Raw genomic sequence first — 22,038 nt, 5'->3', positions numbered from 1 at the left:
ATATAACAAAGAGTTCTCATAGAATATCCCAAAAAAAGCAGAAGGCCTTCTCATAGAATAGCAGAAGGTCTTCTTATGGAAGAGCAGAAGGTCTTCTCATAGAAGAGCAGAAGGTCGTCTCATAGAAGAACAGAAGGTTTTCTCATACAGGAGCAGAAGGTCTTCTCAGAGAGGAGCAGAAGGTCTTCTCAGAGAGGAACTTAAGGTTTTCTCAGAGAGAAGCAGAATATCTTCTCAGAAAAGAGCAGAAGGTCATCTCAGAGAAGAGCAAATGTCTTCTCAGAGAAGAGCAGAAGGTCTCCTCAAAGAGGAGTAGAAGGCCAGTAGGTCTTCTCATTGAAGGCCAGAAAGTTTTCTCATAGAAGGCCAGAAGGTGTTTTCAGAGAAGAGCAGAAGGTCTTCTCAGAGAGGAGCAGAAGGTATTCTCAGAGAGGAGCAGAGGGTATTCTCAGAGAATAGCAGAAGGTCTTCATGAAGAACATAAGGTTTTATCAGAGAAGAGCATAAGGTCTTCTCAAAGAAGAGCAGAAGGTCTTCTCAGAGAAGAGCCGAAAATCTTCGCATAGAAGAGCAAAAAGTCTTCTAAGAGAAAGCCAGAAGGTCTTCTCATAGAAAGCCAGAAGGTATTTTCATAGAAGGCCAGAAGGTCTTCTCAAAGAAGGCCAGAAGGTCATCTCATAGAAGGCCAGAAATTCTTCTCATAGAAGGCCAAAGGTCTTCTCATAGAAGGCCAGAAGGTCTTCTCATAAAAGGCCAGTAAAGCCTTCCCAAAGAAGAAAGTCAGAAATTTCAGAAGGTCTTCTCATAAATGGCCTCAAAGATACTTTTCAAATTCTCAAAAATTTTTGAAATAAATATAATTTCATTCCAGCTTCAAGTCGGCTTCCATCACCAACAACAACCCCAACAACAACAGCAGCAACAACATCACACCCAACCGCAATACCAAAGACCCCAAACATCTGTGGCTCCTCTGCAACAGCCTATTCGCCATCAGCCCGTACATCAGCAACAGCAACAACAACAGCAACAATACTCTCAGCCACAGCAAACCACGATTTATCGCAAACCCTTGCCAGTGACCACAATTCAACCCCAAATTCAACCTCAGATTCAACAAATTCGTTCGCAACCTCCAACACCGACCGCAACTCCATCACCCTATCGATTCTTTACGGCCACACCACAATTGCACCATTTGCAACAGCAACAACCTCAACACCAGCAAGTCTATAGAACTCCCGAAGAAATCAATATTTCACTGCAACAGCGACGTCCCCAGATCTTCATAGCCAGTACTACACCGCGCTATTATGAGGATGAATATTTGTATGAAAGAAAGTAAGACCTGATCGCGGTCTTGGCCTTTCATCCATTTATTCTCATCCTGAGCTTCCTCAAATGTTTGGATCAAAACAAAAAGAATTTTTGCCAATAATCACATCCTTCACATGTTTGGCCTCTTGGCACAGTATTGAATATATTCTATTTTCACCCAATTCACCTCTTGTCCCACATTTTGTCAATATACAATACCACCCACATACCTACATACATTTATTTAATTTGTATTTTATATCCATTTTATAATTTTATTGCTTTATATCGCTCTACTACTACTACAACAACAACAAGAACTTTTTCTAGTTATTTTAAGTTTAATTTAATTTTATTAAGTTTTTTTTTTCTTTTTTTTCACGAAATAAAGAAGAAATACTGCGAATAGTCCCATATATAGAAAGCAAAATACTCCTTATTACAAAAATGAAAAAAACCAGCAACAACAACAAATGAGATTTATTTTGAATATAAGTTTTTTTTGATTCTAGTACGAATATAAATAAAAATAAATATGTTTATAAAAAATACACTTTTTGTTTCAATTTATTTACAGGTGGAAAATGTAAAAGTATGTTTACATACAAATTTTTATCCGGGTTAACCCTTTTCGGGTAAAGGAAAATAATGAACTTATTGTTCGTACATACTCCTGTTATGTATTTACCCCTTGCCATGGTTGCATTTTCTTTTTATTGTTCATGTTTTTTTTCTTTATTTGGAATAGCAGCTGAGATATGAAATAATAAATTTTTGTGGTTTATGACAATTGGCAACGCGAAAACAATGTCGCATTAAATGATAAGGTATTTTTTTGTGACATTTATAATAAATGATGTTGGTAAAGTCTTCTAAAAACATCTGCATAGATACATTCCTAAATCCACTCGATTTGTTAAATCCTTAAATTCACCCCAGGGCCTTGATCCCAGTTCTATGAAAATTTGAAATTAATACATTTATAAAGAACATAATACTAATTAAAAAAATTGTGTAAATGTTTAAAGCTTTACAAGCATTTTTTTTCAATTTCCATTATATTTTCATTCTTTTAATGATTTAAAATGCTAACCTCAGAGATAAAACCTGTTTTCAATGAAGTTAAATTAGATCGGTATAAATTGGATCTGGGATTCTCTAAAGGCGAGAACGCATAGAACAAGGTTTTTACTGACTTCCGCTGCTCTCAGACGAAAAGGGTTTTACATATGTAGTGTCAACTTTTCGATATGTATCGTGTGATATATGGACTACATTTCAGTGGTGAAACACATGTAGTTTTTCGATCACAGCGAGCCCTATTTTCATCAGAAAATAGAAGTGGGATTCTCTAACTCAATTTTTAGGTAATCGACAAAAATATTTAAGGTGGGAATATACCATGATAGAAGAATACATGTAGATGCATCAGCGCCTGAGAACATTGCTATGTCAAAAAATTTTAAATGTTTTTTTCAAATATAAGTAGATTTTTATATGTTTCTTATACGACGCCATTCGAAGGTTATTATAATTCGCGCTCTTCAATAATTTTTACTTATTGAAATAATTTTAATTCAATATTTTCAATTCCAAAATTAGTTTGACAGTTCATTATCCCAGCAACTACGTCGATGCGTCTACCTATATTCTTCTACCATGGAATATATAAAGCACTTATGTGCCTGACTTCTTCGGAAATGAACAAAGGAGCCAAAATCGAACTAGGTCAACCTAAAACTCCTTTGTTCATCTACGAAGAAGCCAGCCGATGACTTAAGCCAGCCAAATATGCGCTTTATGTATTTCCAGCCTTAGAATTTTTTAATTTTTTGCTTATATTTTCAGTAATTACCAAAATGAAGCGTCCGAAATTAAGTCTACCGATAGCAAAAGTTCTGCCAACTATAATAAACAATTTTCATTCATATTTCTTTGTTTTCATTTTACCGATATTTGTCGGCAACTCAAAAACCCACACAGGTCGAATAAATCCAGGCTAATCAATAAATCCTGATAATGTGGGTTAAAAGTACGTTTACACTTACTAAATCGAGTGTATTCCAATTGTAATTTTCCGTCAAATGATAAGGACTCTCAAATTCAGTGGATTTTGATTTGATGTATTACAAAATGTTTCAAATTTACAGCGTTACCTAACATTTGACGTACTCGGTTGACGTTTTTCACCAAACAAGTTTAAAGGCGGGAATACTTATAGCGCTTATATGGCTGGCTTCTTCGGAAATGAACAAAGGAACCTAGGGCCAAAATCGAAGTGAGTCAACCTAAAACTCCTTGGTTCATCTAGGAAGAAGCCAGACAAATATGCGCTCTATTTTTCACCCGTATTTAAATGAATTTTAACCAAATACGTCAGGCATACAAAATTTACAAGGTTGAACCTTTTCAACATTAATAATTGAACAATTTATTTTTTGTATGTTGAATATAGTAACTATCGTAAAATTTAGAAAATCACGTCACGTGTTTATTTTTTTTATTCATTTGACAGCATTTCATTGTCAATATATATATATTTATAAATCTATTGTATACAAATGGTAGAATTAAGACGGTAATCATATGTTTACAATTTTTTTAAATAATTTTTTGACAGCATCTCATTGTCAAAATGTTTATTTTTAAATCCATTGTACATACACAAATCAAAGATGGGAACCTGCTTTCTTTGCAGTGAAATTTGACAAGGTAAATTACAGAAAATGCAGACGTGGGAATGCTTATTTGAAATGACTTTACCATCTTAATTTTACCATGTGTACACACATATGAGAACTGTTTTTTATTCGTAAAAGAACAAAGGAGGTTTAGGACGACTTAGTTCTATTTCGGTCCATAATTTAAACTTGTTCACCCTATGTCCTTTTGCTCTTTTACAAAGAAGCATGGTTGAAGAATACAGGTAGTCGCATGGACACAGCTGCTGGGACGATGAACTGTCAACCCGATTCTGAAATTGAAAATGTTGAAGGAAAATTATTGAAATTTATAAAAAATGTTGAAAAATTTATGTTATAACAACCTCCAATTTGTGTCGTATAAGAAAGTATTTAAAAATATACGTATTTTTGATAAAACATTTTAAAACTTTTGACATATCGATGTTCCCAAGCGTTGATGCATCTACCTATATTCTTCTACCTTGCAAAGAAGCCAGCCGATGACTTAAGCGTTGTATGCATTCTTACCTTTAGCCAATTATACTTTCAACAATTAATTACATATTTTACATTCATAATTCTTATTTTTCTAATGTATTTTTTTATTCTCTAAAGGGAAATGAAACCCAGAACTAGTTCCTGCGCTCAGTTTAATGAATAGTTCAATCACACTTGTTTTTCCGGAACGAATCTCATTTTAATGCATCTTTTAATTGAACTAGTTCATTCCGGGACGACGCATCTAAAAGAGAATTAATAAGGATCCTTAACAATTTAAAATTCCTAAAAGAAATGTCACAAGGCGGTGGTGAATCATATTACGAGGCGTTTACTCCGAAAATAAATGATGTGGCCCAGAAGTACATTGATGATTTGTTAGCGGAAAAATCTCGATTGCCTAAAGAATTCACGCTGTGTGCTCAAGTAATTGATGATGGTATGTGTATGGATAGGTCAGCGCGCCACAAATTATCTTTTCTTTACTCGGTACTTTTTTAATTCCAACAGCCATTGATCGTATCTATGCTACGGGACGTATACCCGGCAAGGAATTACAGGCCGATGTGTACAAACAGTTGCCCATAAAGGTAACACAAAATGTCCACATACCGGTGAAACAATTTCCCAAGTTTAATTTCGTTGGCAAACTAATTGGACCCAAAGGTCACAGTCTCAAGAAATTGAATCAGGAGACATTGTGTCACATTGCCATTAAAGGTCGTTCCAGTATGCGCGATGAAGAAAAGGAAGAAGCCCTACGACAATCTGGAAATCCAGCATTTAATCATCTCAACAAGAATTTATTTGTGGAAATAAGTACTGTGGCACCACCAGCCGAAGCATATAACCGCATAGGTTATGCCCTGGCCGAGATACGTAAATATATTATACCGGATAAAAATGATGAGATTTCTCAGGAACAATATCGTGAACTAATGCAAATGCATCCAGAATATGCCAGGGGAAAGCCACCCATTGCATATAGGTAAGATGTAAATCATGTATAGAGTTATTTTGTTATAATACTTAAAGCTGAATTGTGGTTTAGGTCAGTTTTAGGCAAATTCGGAGGTCATGAGAGCTACAGAGGTTATCATGGAACTGAGTAAGTATCTTTAGGTCAGTCCACCATTTGGTTGCGAAGATAACTTATGAAATAATGCATGTAAAATTACTTATTTTTCGTAGATATGATGACTATGATGAATATGAACCACACTATGCAACACCGGTTCCTCCACCACCGCCACCAATTTCATCTAGATCTGCAGGAGCTTATAGAGGTAAGTTTATGTTTTTTCGAAATTCAAGTAATCTTAATTTACAACAAAAAAGATTTGTTCGAAAAAATTAAAATGTCAAGGTAAACGTTAACATTTTGTAGAATTTTGCATGTCATTCTTTTGTTTAAACATACCTAAGTATAGTATTTTTTTTTTTATTTCATATTTAGAACCAGTTGGTAGCGTTTAAGTATTTTCCATTAAAACAATAAAAATCCCGTCCGAAAAGGAAAGAGAAATAAAATATACTTATTTTCTGTATTTAAATACCTTTTGCGTGATACCAATAAATCCAAGGAATATTTAATTTGTAGAATTAAATTGAAGAAAATATTGAATTCAATATTCTGTGTATATTCTGGGTACTAGTGTACTAGTTAGTGCTACGTTTTACTTAGGATTTTGTAACGAATATTTATTGGCCTGAATGGTTTCAGTAAAACATAAGTTATGGATAAAACATAAATTGTAATCAACAAGAAATAAATAATATAAGAATAAAAAATAATTATTAAAAATAAATAATAACCATATAAATTTAACTAAACAATTATTTATAGCTCCAGCACCAAGACGTCCACCAGAACCATCACCATTTCATGACAGAAAAGAATATCGCCCAAGACCCTACCAGTCTTTTTCAATGTATAAAAAGTAAGAGGACTCCCGTAAATTTGAACATTGACAATTTTGCATAAAAACAAAAAAAAAAAAAAAACACAAACGCGCGAAGCAACACTGTATGTTGTTTCAAAATATGTAATGTTCCACCCATTGAGAGCCTAAATATTCATATTAACAATAAAATAATAATATAATTTTGTATGACTATTGCAACCACAAAAATAACATAATTGATAATGGGATAAATAATATAACTTTAAATCTGATAATTGTAAAACATATGAAAATAAAAGAATATACAATAAAATATAAATGAATGAATTTAAATGATTTAAATATGTAAGATATATCAATAGATTTTGAAAAAAAAAAAAAAAACATTACCGCTTAGAAGATCTCTTGAATTTTTTACAAGGACAGAAGCGGGACATTGCAGACTCAAAATATTGATACTAGGTGGATATAATTCTGTTGTTATGATGTCATAAAAACATAGTTACCAATATTAATTGATTTTAACCGCTCAGTCGATATTATATTACGTTTTAACGTTAATGGAGTACAATTTGTGGCCATATATTTGGTCTGGTGTAAATGTTTTATCTGTTCCAGAACTGCAAGAATTTAAAAGTCTTTACTACAATAACCGATTTTTCCTTTATGATATCGAAAATATGACAAAACTAGTAAATTATTGCAGGTTCTGGAACAGAGCATTTATTTGTCATGCTGCTCTACACTTGAATTTTTACTATTAACATACATAGGCATGATCTGTTCCTCTACATATTATAGCCACAAGCCATTTTCTCGAAATGAGTTTTGTCAAAATTTTACGTATTTAAGTCTTGGTTTAGACAGGGGTTCGTTCTACATCTAAAAGACCTGTTGAAACATGTTTAATCTACAAAAGACTTGGTCAGATGTTTTCTATCTATGGAATACCTGTTCTTATTTTTATAGGAAATCTGCTAAAGGTAGAAAAAAACCTTGTTGAAATACCCGTAGAACGTAAGAGTTAGTTATGGACCTCATGAGCCCTACTCTCTAAAGAACATCATTTGAAGATTCTCTTACACAAATCTACTTTAAAGTTTTATGTCCATAAAGACCAGAGTTTTCCTTTTTAAAGGTGACTAGTCCAAAGAAAATGTAAATAAAACTCATTCAGATTCCTACAGTTTACGTGGTAAAGTGTAGTACCGTTGATTTCGTCATAGATATCTTCATGTTCTTCGCATGGAAATGGACTCTAAACTCGATCATTTCGATTTCAACTTTATACACATATACGACTGGACGTCATAATCGTACCATAACCTACATAATAAACGGAATCTATACCGTTTGGGTGTTGTACAATTTATGAAACCTAGAAAGAATAATTTCGGAGGTATCACCCTACCTCAAGAAACATGTGTTGAGCTCCTTTCTAGAAAATACTATGTATGACTGGCGTCTGATTCAAATCTAAATAGCTTTGTTCGAACTTGTTAGGTAGTTTTTTTGGAATACTATGTATGACTGGTGTCCATCCAGGTGATCCTTTACGTGTGATTATCTTCAACTTTTGCGCGTTTTATTCGGAAGGCGTTCCCTTATACCAAGTTCACACGGGACTTGCACTGCTCTCTATTCGCTTAATTATTTAACACTCTACTTAATTCGACAGACACAGTTTTCAGAGCGAATAATAAATGAAGATTTACCATCCCTATTCGATGGCAGGATTTTTGTACCTTGTCGGAAAGAAGAGTGAGTTTTGTGGTCAAAGGGTCGAAGAAAAGGTGAAATCTACTTCATTTAGATCCCTTTACACCACATTTCTCATTTTTAATTTTTTGGTGTACTTAAACTACATCCAATTCTTTTCAGAGGTAAATGTCTATCTCTGCATTTTCTGTAATATTCTTGTCAAATCTAACCGCATAGAAAACTCACAGATTTGTTTGTATATCATGTTAGAATTAAAAAGGTAACATCGTGAAATCATATGTTTACAATTTTTTCAAAATGACAACTCATTATCAAAATGTATATTTATAAATCTTCTACATATATAAAAAATCAGAGCTCGGATCCTGTTGTTCATGCAGTTAAAGCTGAGATGGTAAATGACTGAAAATGCAGAACTTGGGATCAATTCTCGTTCTATAATGTTTATCTCATAGTAGAAGAATGCAGGTAGGCTGCTGGGAGGATGAACAGTCTAACCAAATTTGGAATTGAAAATTTTCAATGAAAATTTATTGAACATTGTAAATTCTTTTAAATAATGCATATCATAATAACCTCCGATTGGCTTCATATAAGAAAACATATAAAAATCTACTTATTTTTGACAAAACATTTTAAAGATTTTGATTTACCAATATTACCAAGCGTTCCTGTATTCTTCTACCATGTTTTATCTTTTATTGTGATTTCAATCACAATAATGCATTCTTCTATTAAATTTGGTAGTCAGATGGCTTGGTTTTGGGCCTTATACTTGGCAGAAGAATACAGGTAGATGCATCAACGCTTGGGAGCATTTATATGTCAAAATAATTTAAATGTTTTTTCAAATATAAGTAGATTTTTCATTCGGTGGTTATTATAATCCGTGTTTTTCAACAGTTTTTGCAAATTTATATAATTTTTCATTCAACATTTTCAATTCCAAAATTGGTTTGACAGTTCATTGTCCCAGCAGCTGTGTCGATGCGTCTACCTATATTCTTCTACCATGACTTGGACCATGTTTCACACGATGACTCAAATCACAATAATTATTTTGACAACTCGTGTAAATGATCAGTTCAGATCAATTTTTAAAATCTTTTGTCAAAAATAAGTAGGTTTTTTATATGTATTCTTGTACGACACAAATTGGAAGTTATATGTATTATTTAACAATTTTTACAAATTTTAATAATTTTTCATTCAAAATTTTCAATTCCAAAATTGGTCTGACAGTTCATTTGCCCAACAGCTGTTTCAATGCGACTACCAGTATTCTTCTACCATGAGAATTATAGATATACATTTTGACAACGAGATGTCAATTGTGTAATTTTGAAAAGAAATGCTGACAAGTGAAAAGCGTTTTATATATTCTCGGCTTTAGTCTAGCCTTTCCATTCCGTTCAGAACCATTTATAATATCTCCCAAACGGGGGTGTGTGGAAAGGGTATGGTAGAAAAATACAGGTAGATGCATCAACGCTTGGGAATATTGATATGTCAAAAAATTTTAAAGCATTTTCAAATATAAGTAGATTTTTATATGTTTTCTTATATGACGCGAATCGGAGGTTGTAATGATATGTATTTTTCAACAATTTTTACAAATTTGAATAATTTTTCATATAAAAATTTCAATCCCAAAATTGGTTTGACAGTTCATTGTCCCATCAGACGTGTCGATGTGACTACCTGTATTCTTCTACTATGGGTAAGGGGAATAGAAACGGTAAAAAATTGCATTTTTGTGGCCAAACTACAATAAAAATAATAAAACTGATAGAAAATATAACAATGAAAAAGAAAATTGCTGAAATAATAGCCTTTTATAAATGCAAGAGGAAAGTTCGAAAGAGAACGATAAAAATTGCCGACACTATGCTCGCCTAGTATAAATCGGACTATGTAATTTTATTTTATTTTCCTTAATTTTTTTTTTAAATTATTTTTATTTTAATTATTTATCTTTTTCGAAATACTCAGTTTTCACACGAAATAGCAGCACATTCATTCATTCATTTGTTTGCCATCCCTAATGGATTTGTACACTTTTTCGTACCATTAATGAAATTTCCAACCCCAAGTATTTCACCATCAACAGTTCTGCCAGTGTTGATTCAGTTTTCATACGAAGAAGAAGTCGTCGCTATTTTATAAATCGCCCACAATAAGTCAGTGAAAGAAGACAGAAAAAAAATGAGTTATGACAATGGAAATGAAAAACACAATGAAGGCTATGTCCCGAAAATCAATCAATATGCCCAGGAATATATTGAAGCGCTGCGAAAGGAGGAAGCCCGCCTACCCAAGGAATTTCCACTTTGTGCTGAATTAATAAGAGATGGTAAGATATCAATCCATTAAAATCTATTTAGAGTAGAATATATAAGTTTTTGTGGAAGCGTCCATGGATCTATGGAACAGGAAACTGCTGTTTATAATAAAATAATAAAAATATATGTATATTAAATGTACATCAACTGCTATGGCATTATCACCAGCCAAGCAGCCAATGTTGGGAAGCCACAAAATTGTGTATGTATACCGGTAAATGCATCGCTGAACATACACACAAACAACAGTATACATATATACGCGAAGAAGAAAGAATTGAGCATGATTTGAAGAGTAAAAATTAGTTTTATTACGCATCAAAATTAATTTCTAAAAAATAATAGGGAAATAATCCATACCTAATAGGCCGTCAGTATGATATCAAGTTTGGGGAGGTCTATCTAAGTCGCCGTTCTTTTTATACCCTCCCCCATAGTATGGGGTATATTAAGTTTGTCATTCCATTTGTAACACCTTTAAATATACATTTAAGACCCCACAAAGTATATATATTCTTGATCAGCATAAATTTCTATCTTGATTTAGTGATTTCCGTCCGTCTGAGGAAATCACTCTAGCTTCCGAACGAAATGAAGTAAATTGAGAAAAATTTACTCAAATGTGTATTATGTCTGCAGGACTTTTGGTACTGAAAATGGGCCATGTAGGTCCATGTCTTCGTATAGCCCCCATATAATGGTACCTCCCTATTTTCGGTATTTTGGTGACTTAGGCGACATCATTCACCGAAAGTGTTTCAAATTTGCTATTTAAAGTTCGTAATGGACACTACAGTTTAAGACAGAAAATTGTCTGTGCAGGTCCACGTCTTCGTATAGCCCACATATAACGGTACCTTCCAATATTCTGTATTTTGATGATTTTAGCGACATTATTCACCGGAATTATTTCAAATTTGCTATTTGAAGTTCGTAATGGATACTACAGCCTATGTCAGAAAATTTTCTGTGCAGGTCCACGTTTTGGTATGGCCAACATATAATGGTATATCGCTGTATTCTGTATTTTGATGATTATAGGTACATGTTTCGCATCGTATAGACCATAATATAAAGGCAACATTCGTCATTTTTAAGATTTAAACAGAATTTTTAATGGAAAATTCGTTCCAAATGGTGGATGGTATTAAAATGGTGGATGGTATTAAAATTTCGGCCTGGCCGAACTACAGCTTTTTTAGTTGTTTTTATAAGTATGAATATTGCACCCACATATGTAACGTTGAAGGTGGGCATCTGAAGTGGTCAATATTCATATACGGCTTCTCTAGTTTGATGTTAATGATTCACCAACCACTCCTCGATTGCTAAATCGAAATAGGAAATATTGTCCGTGGGTGTTATTAAAACGTAGCATACCAAAGTGATGATCGAAAGCTCAATAGAATGTTAGCAAAAGAAACAAATGTTTCCTTCAAACCGTTTTCAACAGAGGTGTTTAAGCACAGCTACCGATATTTGAGTAGAAATTAAGCCACTATAAAAAATGGTGTATAGGCTGTAACTAGAGATCTTCTGCAGTGAGTTGGGTAGGTTTGGCGATATAATTAAAGAGGTGTAGCGTATTGTGCGGGTCTGTATCACACGCCGGCCAGACGTCACGCACATCTTCGTCAATTCGTGCCCAATACGAATTGAGACGACTGCACCTCAGGATGGTGCGTAATTGCGTCAAAACAAACCTGGTTTGTATAGGCAGTTGACGTTCTTCGGCTGCAATGGATATGGGGGTGGACTCCGAGGACGGAATTCATCCTGCAATTCCTGATGGTATCTGTGATAGCATCAATATGAATGCCATTCAGACCTGCCTGATGGGCTTCATGATATAGAGAGAGAGAGCCTCTCTTATAGCGTTGGACCTCCCTTTCTAGATTATGTATGTTCTTCCTGGCACGCTTGGATGGGGGATACAAATTCACCATATCTATCTCAGAAGACACCTTTAAGATTTTCCATTTTTTTAGTAAACAACTTTATGTACCAATCCATACTAAAATATATTTTTGTTTCACTTACAGCCATGGATCGAATCTACGCCACGGGGCGTACACCAGGCAAAGAACTGAAGGCCGATGTGTATCAACAGAAACCTATCAAGCTAACACAAAATGTCTATTTACCCGTCAAACAATATCCGAAATTTAACTTTCAAGGTAAAATTCTGGGTCCCAAGGGAAATACATTGAAGCGATTGCATCAGGAGACACTCTGTAGCATTGCCATAAAGGGTCGTAATTCAATGCGTGATCCAGAACGTGAGGAAGCGCTACGTCAGTCCGGTGATCCAGCCTACAATCATTTGAATAAGAATCTTTTTGTTGAAATATCAACGGTGGCATCACCAGCCGAAGCACATGCTCGCATGGCATATGCTTTGAAAGAGATTCGTAAATACATAATACCCGATAAGAATGATGATATTTCACAGGAACAGTATCGAGAGCTAATGGAAATCGATCCGAAATTGGTGAAAACGTCATTTGGCGCCAAGCCTGTTGTGCCACACAAGTAAGTGGGGAAATAATTTTTAATTTTGAACTTCATGACAATGTTTCCTTTTCTTTCAGATCGATGTTCCAAAAACTAGCAGAACTGGGTCAAAGAGAGTAAGTTTTCTTTTTAGTTTTTTTTTTTTTTTATTGAAATTGCAGTTCAATATTTAGAAGGTGGATTTTAGGAGAAATGTAAAAATAATTTTTCTTAATGCGATCTCTTTTCCTTTTAGTATTCATATATTAGTAAAATAAAAACGAACAGTAAATCTGTAGTTTTGCTATACCTCAACACCAACCTTATATCAAGAATAAATTGTTCCTTTCCGAAAAGGGTCGCAAAAAGTCAATGTACCTACCTAATATTAGCTCTTTTCCTGTTTAACATTAAATATCTGTTAAGTATTGTTTATGTGGAAAATAACATTTTTTTCTCTTTTAGGGAACAAGAAGATCACCATTCACCCTCCAGTCATAGCTTTTCAGGTAAGACCAATATGTACCAATTCTCCGCCAAATTTCCTTAAACAACATATATTATAGATCAAACATAAAACAAGTAAAATCGCGTTTATATTCGGTTGTTGGAAGAATATTGCTATGCCTTTAAAATATCCCATACGGATTGTTATCCTTTTCAGGAGAGATTAGACCCAACTTTAGTTCATTGAGAGTTAGGGAACCTTTCGAAGCCTGTAACGGTATAAAGGCACTTAATGGGATTACTCTTAAGTGTACCTTAGCTCACGGTTGATGCAGTTCTTTAAACTCCATCCTAGTTGTCTATAAGACTTTTTATCTAGCGATAAATAGCATGTGATGTTAACTCCTCGTCCTTACCTATATTCCGTCATAATTATGTTGTCGTTAGGTATTTTTTTCGAGCGTTTTTCAATATTTGTTTGTGGCCAAAAGTAGAATCTAGCGTTTTTAACGTAGTCACCTTTTACTGCGAAGTCTTCTCTTCGTATGCCCACATAGATAGCCTAACAGAAACTGCAACAAAGTCAAAAAAGTCGGAAATATCATCAAATTTTAGAATAAGTTTAGATTTGTTCGAATTGGTCACATTTGGCATGAATTATGGCCTTCAAACGGTCAATGAAACCGTCACACCCTCCCGTATGTTGATCTGCGTTATTTTGGCCCATTCACGGGAAGCGCTTGCTTGAGATGATCGACACTTTGGTATTTTTTTATTGGCAACCTTGCTTTCCAAAATACTCTAGACACAATAGTTCAACGGATTGGTATCCGAAGATTTTGGTGGCCATTGTGCGCTGGAAATGAAGCGAGGAGTCTCATTTTGTAACAATTCCTGGGTGGTGCGTGCTGAGTGCGATGTTGTTGAGTCCTGTTGGAAAGTCCTATGTCTGCGGCCAAAATGTTTGCGCTCCCAAGGCTTAAATACACCCTCCAAAATATTTTCGCGATAATATTCGTTTATTCTGATGCCACGATCGATTAATACAAGCGGAGAGCGACCATCGGCTATTATGGCGCCCACACCATCACGTTTGAGTTATGGTGGCCAACCGAAGGTGCACATTTTCAGCTGGTCTCTTTGGAAAGTAAACACGATAATTTTGTTTGTTTACAAACTGCTGGACAACGAATGTTTTCGGCCAAGCGAAGCAACTCCCTAGCTCTTTTTAGTCTATTTTCTTTCTGTTGCGGTGTAAGTTCTTGAACTTTTTGGAATTTCTAGGGCTTTATCCCGAGCTCATTTTTCAATATTTGCGAATGAAATATTGCGATATGTTCAGCTCAGCTTTCGGCCACTGCAACGCGGGTTTCAATCTCTGGTGGTTCTCCAGCCAAATATAATGAAATCACACTATCACGCTTCAATTCCACCTTATCGCGTAATAAATTTTCCCAAAAAAAAGATTCACCATTCCCAAAAATGCAATCATTACTTTTTTTCACAAAAGTTCACAAAAAGAAATTATAATTATATTAATTTTGGTAATGGGGATTCACAATTGTCATGCGAACAAATATTCACAATTTTTACGCGATAATGGTGAATAATTTTTTTTCTGGGAAATTCTCACAAAATGCTTTTGTACGCTTGTAAACAATATAATGAGCTGTCACTGGAATAATTTTAACAGCTGTCGGACGAGTGGCTTAGCAATTACAGCAGTCTGAAGTTCGTTGCAGTTTTTTTATTTCACCCTATAGAACAAGTTTTTTTACTGTGTCATCTCCCTACATAACCCACGCTCTTTTGTTCTTAAACGAAGATGCCAATGACTTAAGCGAATAAAAAATATCTGCTTTGTACTTCTACCTTTATTATTATTTTATCTAGTTTCCCAAATTGTTTTTCAAAATAACTTCAACAAATTTCAACTTAGAAATAAATTTCTATTTTTAAACTATTTTTCTAAAGTTATGTTTTGGAAGGATTGAGAGGCTAGACCAATTACTTATTTCTGCACTAAAATTTGTAATGCTTTGGGGTTTCAGAAAAAATATAAAAGCAACATTTTAGTAAAACTTGAGTTTCTAAGAGAATAATATGAAAGTTCCACCTCAGCCAACATATCTGATATGATGAACCACACTGCATATTGACAAATCTGTCTAATAAATTAAAATATAATTATAATACTTACTATAAACCCCATATATAAATAATATTTCCATAAAACATTATTAAAAAATGAATAACATAAATTTTAAATAATTTTAGAGAAACAAATAAAACGGACCGAAACAGCACCAATTGTTCCAAGATATAAAAACATACGTAAGCAACCATATGCCAGGAATTCACCATTCAAACCCAAAGCAAATCCATAAAAACCTAACGATCTATAAAACAATATAATGAGACGCAAAAACCTCTATAACATAAGAAACTGAAATAAAATCACAATTGGAATAAAAAAAATCTACGATGATATTTAACAACAATCGTATACATACCTATAAAGCGATATTAAAGAAGCAGATTAAAGTCTGCTAACAAATAATAATTAAATTTATAAAATCTATATTATTTAATATATAAAAAATATTTTTAATGCATAAGGAACAAAAATACGTTATATAAAAATATAACCGCAATAAATTGCAGAACTAAAATATAAAAATACTTAAAAATGAAAACTTCTCTATATAATATAAGAATCGAATAAGTTCATATTATATAAATATAAAATTAAAAATTAACATTGGTATCCAAGGAAGCTAACTGCAAATTCTTTATAATATCTAATAAATAAATATGAGGAAAATAAAACCATAATGAAAGAAAATAGTTTGTAAAACAAATCACGTATGGGATGAAAAATATCGAATATCGATGCAAAATTTAGAAAAAAAGCATAAAAGAAACATAGTATAATAATAATTTGAATGAACAATTATTTTGGACTCTGTTTTCTCATTATTTCAATCAAATTCTTTATACCTAAAAAAAAACAGATAGCGAAAAAAGTTGAAACTATCGCCATTTTTAAAATTCATCGATTGATAACATCTCATACCTGAAAAAGTTGAAATTGGCATTAACCATAAAAAAATTCTAAATTTCTAGACTTTCTAAAAAATTCCAGAGTTCCCTACTAATACGATACAGAGTTGCCTTTTCCTTTGATGCAATGTATTATTTCTCTTATCATGGCACTCAAGGAATCTGCTACTACATCGGTAAGTCAATCTAGTTTTAAATTAATATTTTGAATGTATTAAAATGTATTTTTCGAAATAAAGTATAATAAAAAAAAAAAAAAAAAAACAAATCATATTTCTTGTGTATTATTGTTTTCCATGGAAGTTAGACATGGGAGTTATTTTATAAGTTTTTAAAATTTTAGTTTTTAACTCAATCAAGTAAAAAGCAGTTAAGTTCGCTCAGGCCGAACTGTTCACAGTATTGAAGATGCATATATATTTTATGTCGATAGAAATTTTCAAAAAAAAAAAAAAATTGTTGGTACTGCAATATGAGTACTATACCATGGTACAATAAAAAGGTAAGGTAGAGCTATCAGTTGATTACAATTTGTTTCTAAGTGTGCCCGACTTATGTCAATTTTGTGTATGTATTTATTGTTTTGAAAATTAAAAACAGAATATTTTCAAAATCAATGAATGGGAGACGCGTACATTGCGAGAGGCGCATAAAATTTATTCGCCAGTTTTACCATATAATGAAATATGTAACTTTTTAGATCATATGTTTGAAAGAAGATGCAGGCATTTAATTAATTTTTCCCGCTGTTTAAGTGATATTAAAAATGAGGAAAAATATTGAATGTATGAAAAATAACTTGTTTGTATGGAAATTTGACAGGAAGCGGGCATAGCCTCAGGGCTGTACTTCTTTAGTTTTACGAAGCTGTTCTACCTCCTTATTGCACCATAGCCTATACGAAGAATGTTTTCTGTTATTGGTGAAAAATATGACCCAACTATCCCAAAACTTAAACCTATATACATAGAACTTTGCAAGGATGTTTGCAAACTATCATTTTACGGTAATTCGCTTTAAAATTACGACCAAAAAAACATCTTAAAAATTTGTCGGTGGTGAGGCTTTGTCACAGAAATCATGAAAATGTTGAGTATCGGAAGGTACCGTCAAATGGGGGCTTATACGAAGATGCGGATGCCATAGGCTAGAGTACCTATTACCAACTTCAAATACGAAATTTGAAATAATTCCGGTAAATAACGTACCTAAAATCGAACTCTGAATACGAAATTTCAAACAACGCCGGTGAATAATGTGGAAATCATCAAAATACCGAATATTGGGAGATACGGTTATATGGTGGCTATACGAAGACAGGGGCCTGCAAACGCAATTTGTTGTCATAGGCTGAAGCACCCATTACGAACTCTAAATACGAAATTTGAAACAACAATAATGTCGCTAAAATCATCAAAATACCGAATATCGGGAGGTACCGTTGTATGTGGGCTATACGATATCGTGGACCTATATAGACATTTCTCTTCCAGGGGGTAAAGTGCTCAGAAGGAACTCCTTTCGTGGATTTTCAGACAGTTTAATTGAAAATTTTGGCTGCAATCATCAAAACACCGAATATCGGCGGGTACCGTTATATGGGGGCTATACGATATCGAGGTCCGATATAGCCCAGTCTGCGGGCAAAAGACTGATCTGTGCTTGATTTTTGATTTTAGAATGAAATTTTATGCAATTATTTCGATGAGTTAAAAAAGGGATGACGAACTTATTATACCCTCCATACTGTGTATTGTGGAGGGTATAAAAATGAAGTCACTCAACCAGTAAATGTGTGTTTCGAATTTGTGTAGGTCGACTGGCCATGCAAAAGCGTGCTAAGAGCCATCTGGATAAAAAGAAAACAACATTCCGTTGTCTATATATTCAATTGTCAACGCTGTTGCCGCGAAGACCTCTGCTGCGTTGCCGGACTTGCATTGATAATTGTTGTCTAAATAACAATTGGCAACGCACCAGAAGAAAACAAAACAAACAGCTGATTTTGACATTTTGGCCGACGTGTGAAGAATTGCATACTTTTCGAACGGTGGTGTTGGGATTTAACAATTGGGAGAACCTTGACTGAAACAATAGAAAAATGGTCACACAAGAATTTCAGGCTGTTGTCTTGGCTGCGGGACGTGGTACTCGTCTGCCCGAAGTATTGGGAAAGACTCCCAAATGTCTTCTTCCAGTTGGTCCATACCCCTTGTTGTGGTACCCACTAAATCTGCTGCAAACGCATAATTTCCAAGGTATGTGGCAAATGGTTTGAATAAAATATGAGTTAATCCGAAATAAAATTCATTCTAGAGGTCATAATCATTGTCTTGGAAAGTGAACGCAGCGAAATCCAATTGGCTCTGGAGAAGACATCGCTAAAAATGAAACTGGATTTTGTTAGCATTCCCACAGACAGTGATTTCGGTACTGCCGACAGTTTGCGTTATATTCACGATAAGATTCAATCGGACTTCCTAGTCCTCAGCTGTGACATTGTTTCCAATGTCAGTTTGTTTCCTTTAATTAACAAATTCCGTCAACATGATGCCTCATTTACGGCTTTGTTGTTCAAAAGTGGTTTTGAATCGGATGTTACGTTGCCAGGTCCCAAGACAAAACATAAACCGGAGAGAGATTTGATTGGCATACATCCGGAAACTAGACGTTTACTGTTTCTGGCCTCCGCAAGTGATTTCGAAGAGGTGATGAGTGTTAATGCCCACTTGCTGAGGAAGAACGGTAAAATGACAATATATTCAAGGATGACAGACTCTCATATTTATGTTATGAAGAAATGGGTATTGGAGTTTTTGAAACAGGTAAGTGGTATGGAGGGTATATTAAGTTTGTCATTCCGTTTGTAACACCTCGAAATATACATTTTTGACCCCACAAAGTATATATATTCTTGATCAGCATAACATTCTATGTCGATAGCGATGGACGGACATCGCTGTGGAAATCACTCTAGTTCCAGAAGGAATTAAAGTAGATTGATAAAATTTTACTGAAATGTATATTATGTCTGCAGAATTTTTGGTATTGAAAATGGGCCATGTAGTTCCACGTTTTGGTATAGCCCTCATATAATGGTACCTGCCGATATTCGGTATTTTGATGATTTTAACGTCAATATTCATCGGAATTGTTTCAAATTTGGTATTTGAAGTTCGAAATGGATGCTACAGTCTATGACAGGAGATTGTCTGTGCAGGTCCTCGTCTTCGTATAGCCCCCATATAACGGTACCTCCCGATATTCGGTATTTTGATGATTTCAGCGACATTATTCACCGGAATTGTTTTAAATTTGGTATTTGAAGTTGGTAATGGATACTACAGCCTAAGACAGAAAATTATCTGTGCAGGTCCACGTCTTTGTATAGCCCCTATATAACGGTACCTCCCGATATTCGGTATTTTGATGATTTTAGCGACATTATTCACCGGAATTGTTTTAAATTTGGTATTTGAAGTTCGTAATGGATACTACAGCCTACGTCAGAAAATTGTCTGTGCAGATCCACGTCTTCGTATAGCTCCCATATAACGGTACCTTCCGATATTCGGTATTTTGATGATTTTAGCGACATTATTCACCGGAATTGTTTTAAATTTGGTATTTGAAGTTCGTAATGGATACTACAGCCTACGTCGGAAAATTGTCTGTGCAGGTCCACGTCTTCGTATAGACCCCATATAAAAGTACCTCCCGATATTCGGGATTTTGATGATTTTAGCTACATTATTCACCAATTTTTTTTTAATTTTCAAATTTGAATATTCTAATGGCTTATGACAAAAATTACCTATGCAGGTCCATGTCGTCCTATAGACCCTACATTCGGTATTTTTAAGATTTTAACAGAATTTTTAATGGCTTTTATTGTTTTTGAGAATTGCCAAATTCGTTCCAAATGGTGGAGGGTATTCAAAGTTCGGCCCGGCCGAACTTACAGCTTTTTTACTTGTTAGTACATAGAGGTTTTTTTGTCAAATCGATATAAAGTCTTTGAGAAAGCTAATGATGGGATTGGGGTCCATTTTCTAAAAAAAAACATTAAAGTATTTTCCCAACTATCAACCATAATAGTGCCCATGGTAGGCCTATTTCAAGTGTCGTCTGCTTCCAATAATTGATGGTTTGAGCCTCACTAGGTAGTTTATATGTCGCTTCATTCCCAAACATAGAAAAATAGTATGTTTCAAAACCAGAACAAACTTGGAGGATTTTCTAGTTTTTGGTACCCGGTCTTTGACTACTGACATGTATAGGTATCGCCTTTCTAATGATACTTTTAATGACTTCCATGGCCTCCGCTGCCTTTTAAATGCCCAGAATGTCGACTTAAACACTTTCACTTATCGATGCGCTAATGTGCCTTGTTAGCAGACAAAATAGCGCTAATATTGTTGCTAATTCCATTGTCATTAACTTTATATCCATGTCTTTTGTCGTATGACAGTTGTACTACTTTAGATCATCCAACTTAATCGGTATGAATAGTAACTTGAGAATTCCTAATTCAAGTATATTTTTTTTTTTTTTTTGCAGAATGAAAATTTCTCCACCCTGAAGGGTGAATTTTTGCCATATTTAATTAAAAAACAAATGGCCAAAGCAAGTGGTCACTCGACAACAAATCCTGTATCCGATACACAGTCTGAATTGGGCCTGGGAACCAAACAAGGTGATAACATTTTCGATGTAAGTAATGCACAGAGAAATATTGATCTCTATATTTTTATATCAAACTATTCTTTCTACCATTTCAGTTTATACCACAATCAAATTTGGAACAACAAATATTCAAAACAACTCTCTTCAATGATAATCGAACAAAACCCCTGTATAATGGTGATATTTTGAGATGTTATGCCCTGGAGGCTCCAAAAGAAGCAATTGGTGTGCGAGTCAACACGACGCTGTCATTCTTTGCCATTAATCAAAAGGTAAAGGAATCGATTGTTCGATTATTTAAATTGATTTCATTGTGCGTTTCCATTAGCTCTCATCTATTTGGCCTATACTTTGTGGTGGCTTGGAATTGCCTTTAGTTTCCCCCAATGCTGTTGTCAACTCAACACAGACTAAAGAAATTGCCGTGGCTGATAATGCCAAACTCTCGGAAAAGACTTCACTGAATTTCAGTGTATTCGGTCCAAATTGCTTTATTAATCCCAAGAATATTGTTAATAAATCGCTGATTATGGCCCATGCAATTGTGGAGGAGGGGTACGATTATTCAAAATATTTTTAGTACATTTTCCTTAATTGTTTTTTTTTTTGCAGATGTAATATCGATAACTGTATTATTGGTCCAAAGGCCGTTGTCAAGAAGGGTACAAAACTGAAAAATTGTTTAGTTGGTGCCAATTTCATTGTGGACGAAGGATCACAATTGGAGGCAAAACATTTAACACATGCCGATGGTTACATGGAAATTGATATACAGTAATAAAATATTGGTTTTTTAAGTGTTAAACGTTTTGAAGGAAGATATAAACATCTTGAAAGAGAACATTACAAGAATAAAATTTGTTTGTACAATTTTTGTAATTA

The 22,038-nt window shown here is 34.1% G+C and overlaps 4 protein-coding genes across 4 annotated transcripts in view; all 4 read left to right on the top strand.

The window, feature by feature from the left end:
- The window catches only part of LOC101900220 (putative uncharacterized protein DDB_G0271606), a 49,984-nt gene extending 48,166 nt beyond the window's left edge, over positions 1-1,818 (top strand). The window contains exon 4 of the mRNA XM_059131050.1: positions 872-1,818. Coding sequence (XP_058987033.1) covers positions 872-1,345 — 474 coding nt within the window. The 3' untranslated portion in view covers positions 1,346-1,818. The remainder of the gene's footprint in view (positions 1-871) is intronic.
- A 2,879-nt stretch (positions 1,819-4,697) lies between these two features.
- On the top strand, positions 4,698-6,509 carry LOC101899432 (KH domain-containing, RNA-binding, signal transduction-associated protein 3). The gene is made up of 5 exons (XM_005188500.4): positions 4,698-4,938; positions 5,010-5,487; positions 5,551-5,607; positions 5,691-5,785; positions 6,346-6,509. The coding sequence occupies exons 1-5, from the start codon at positions 4,794-4,796 to the stop codon at positions 6,441-6,443; spliced, it is 873 nt and encodes a 290-aa protein (XP_005188557.1). The 5' UTR covers positions 4,698-4,793; the 3' UTR covers positions 6,444-6,509.
- Positions 6,510-10,232: 3,723 nt separating this feature from the next.
- LOC101900049 (KH domain-containing, RNA-binding, signal transduction-associated protein 2) lies at positions 10,233-16,103 on the top strand. Its single transcript, XM_005188504.4, has 5 exons — positions 10,233-10,478; positions 12,510-12,999; positions 13,059-13,097; positions 13,426-13,469; positions 15,685-16,103. Exons 1-5 carry the CDS (start codon positions 10,331-10,333, stop codon positions 15,792-15,794), a joined length of 831 nt encoding a protein of 276 aa, XP_005188561.1. The 5' UTR covers positions 10,233-10,330; the 3' UTR covers positions 15,795-16,103.
- Positions 16,104-18,444: 2,341 nt separating this feature from the next.
- Positions 18,445-22,038, top strand: LOC101899708 (translation initiation factor eIF-2B subunit gamma). The gene is made up of 6 exons (XM_005188502.4): positions 18,445-18,728; positions 18,787-19,295; positions 21,031-21,183; positions 21,252-21,428; positions 21,485-21,711; positions 21,769-22,038. Exons 1-6 carry the CDS (start codon positions 18,572-18,574, stop codon positions 21,932-21,934), a joined length of 1,389 nt encoding a protein of 462 aa, XP_005188559.1. The 5' UTR covers positions 18,445-18,571; the 3' UTR covers positions 21,935-22,038.

Source organism: Musca domestica, unplaced genomic scaffold, assembly GCF_030504385.1.
Source record: "Musca domestica strain aabys unplaced genomic scaffold, Musca_domestica.polishedcontigs.V.1.1 8, whole genome shotgun sequence".
Taxonomy (NCBI): Eukaryota; Metazoa; Arthropoda; class Insecta; order Diptera; family Muscidae; genus Musca; species Musca domestica.
Note: the sequence above shows the minus strand (reverse complement) of the source record. Positions and strands in the feature narration are given on the sequence as shown.

Excerpts from the sequence above, each read along its gene's own strand:
- LOC101900049 (XM_005188504.4), top strand. The coding sequence starts at position 10,331 with ATGAGTTATGACAATGGAAATGAAAAACACAATGAAGGCTATGTCCCG. Across the intron at positions 10,479-12,509 it reads TGCTGAATTAATAAGAGATG|CCATGGATCGAATCTACGCC; the intron begins GTAAGATATCAA and ends TTTCACTTACAG. Across the intron at positions 13,098-13,425 it reads GCAGAACTGGGTCAAAGAGA|GGAACAAGAAGATCACCATT; the intron begins GTAAGTTTTCTT and ends TTTCTCTTTTAG.
- LOC101899708 (XM_005188502.4), top strand. The coding sequence starts at position 18,572 with ATGGTCACACAAGAATTTCAGGCTGTTGTCTTGGCTGCGGGACGTGGT. Across the intron at positions 18,729-18,786 it reads GCAAACGCATAATTTCCAAG|AGGTCATAATCATTGTCTTG; the intron begins GTATGTGGCAAA and ends AATTCATTCTAG. Across the intron at positions 19,296-21,030 it reads TATTGGAGTTTTTGAAACAG|AATGAAAATTTCTCCACCCT; the intron begins GTAAGTGGTATG and ends TTTTTTTTGCAG.
- LOC101899432 (XM_005188500.4), top strand. The coding sequence starts at position 4,794 with ATGTCACAAGGCGGTGGTGAATCATATTACGAGGCGTTTACTCCGAAA. Across the intron at positions 5,488-5,550 it reads AAGCCACCCATTGCATATAG|GTCAGTTTTAGGCAAATTCG; the intron begins GTAAGATGTAAA and ends ATTGTGGTTTAG. Across the intron at positions 5,786-6,345 it reads ATCTGCAGGAGCTTATAGAG|CTCCAGCACCAAGACGTCCA; the intron begins GTAAGTTTATGT and ends AATTATTTATAG.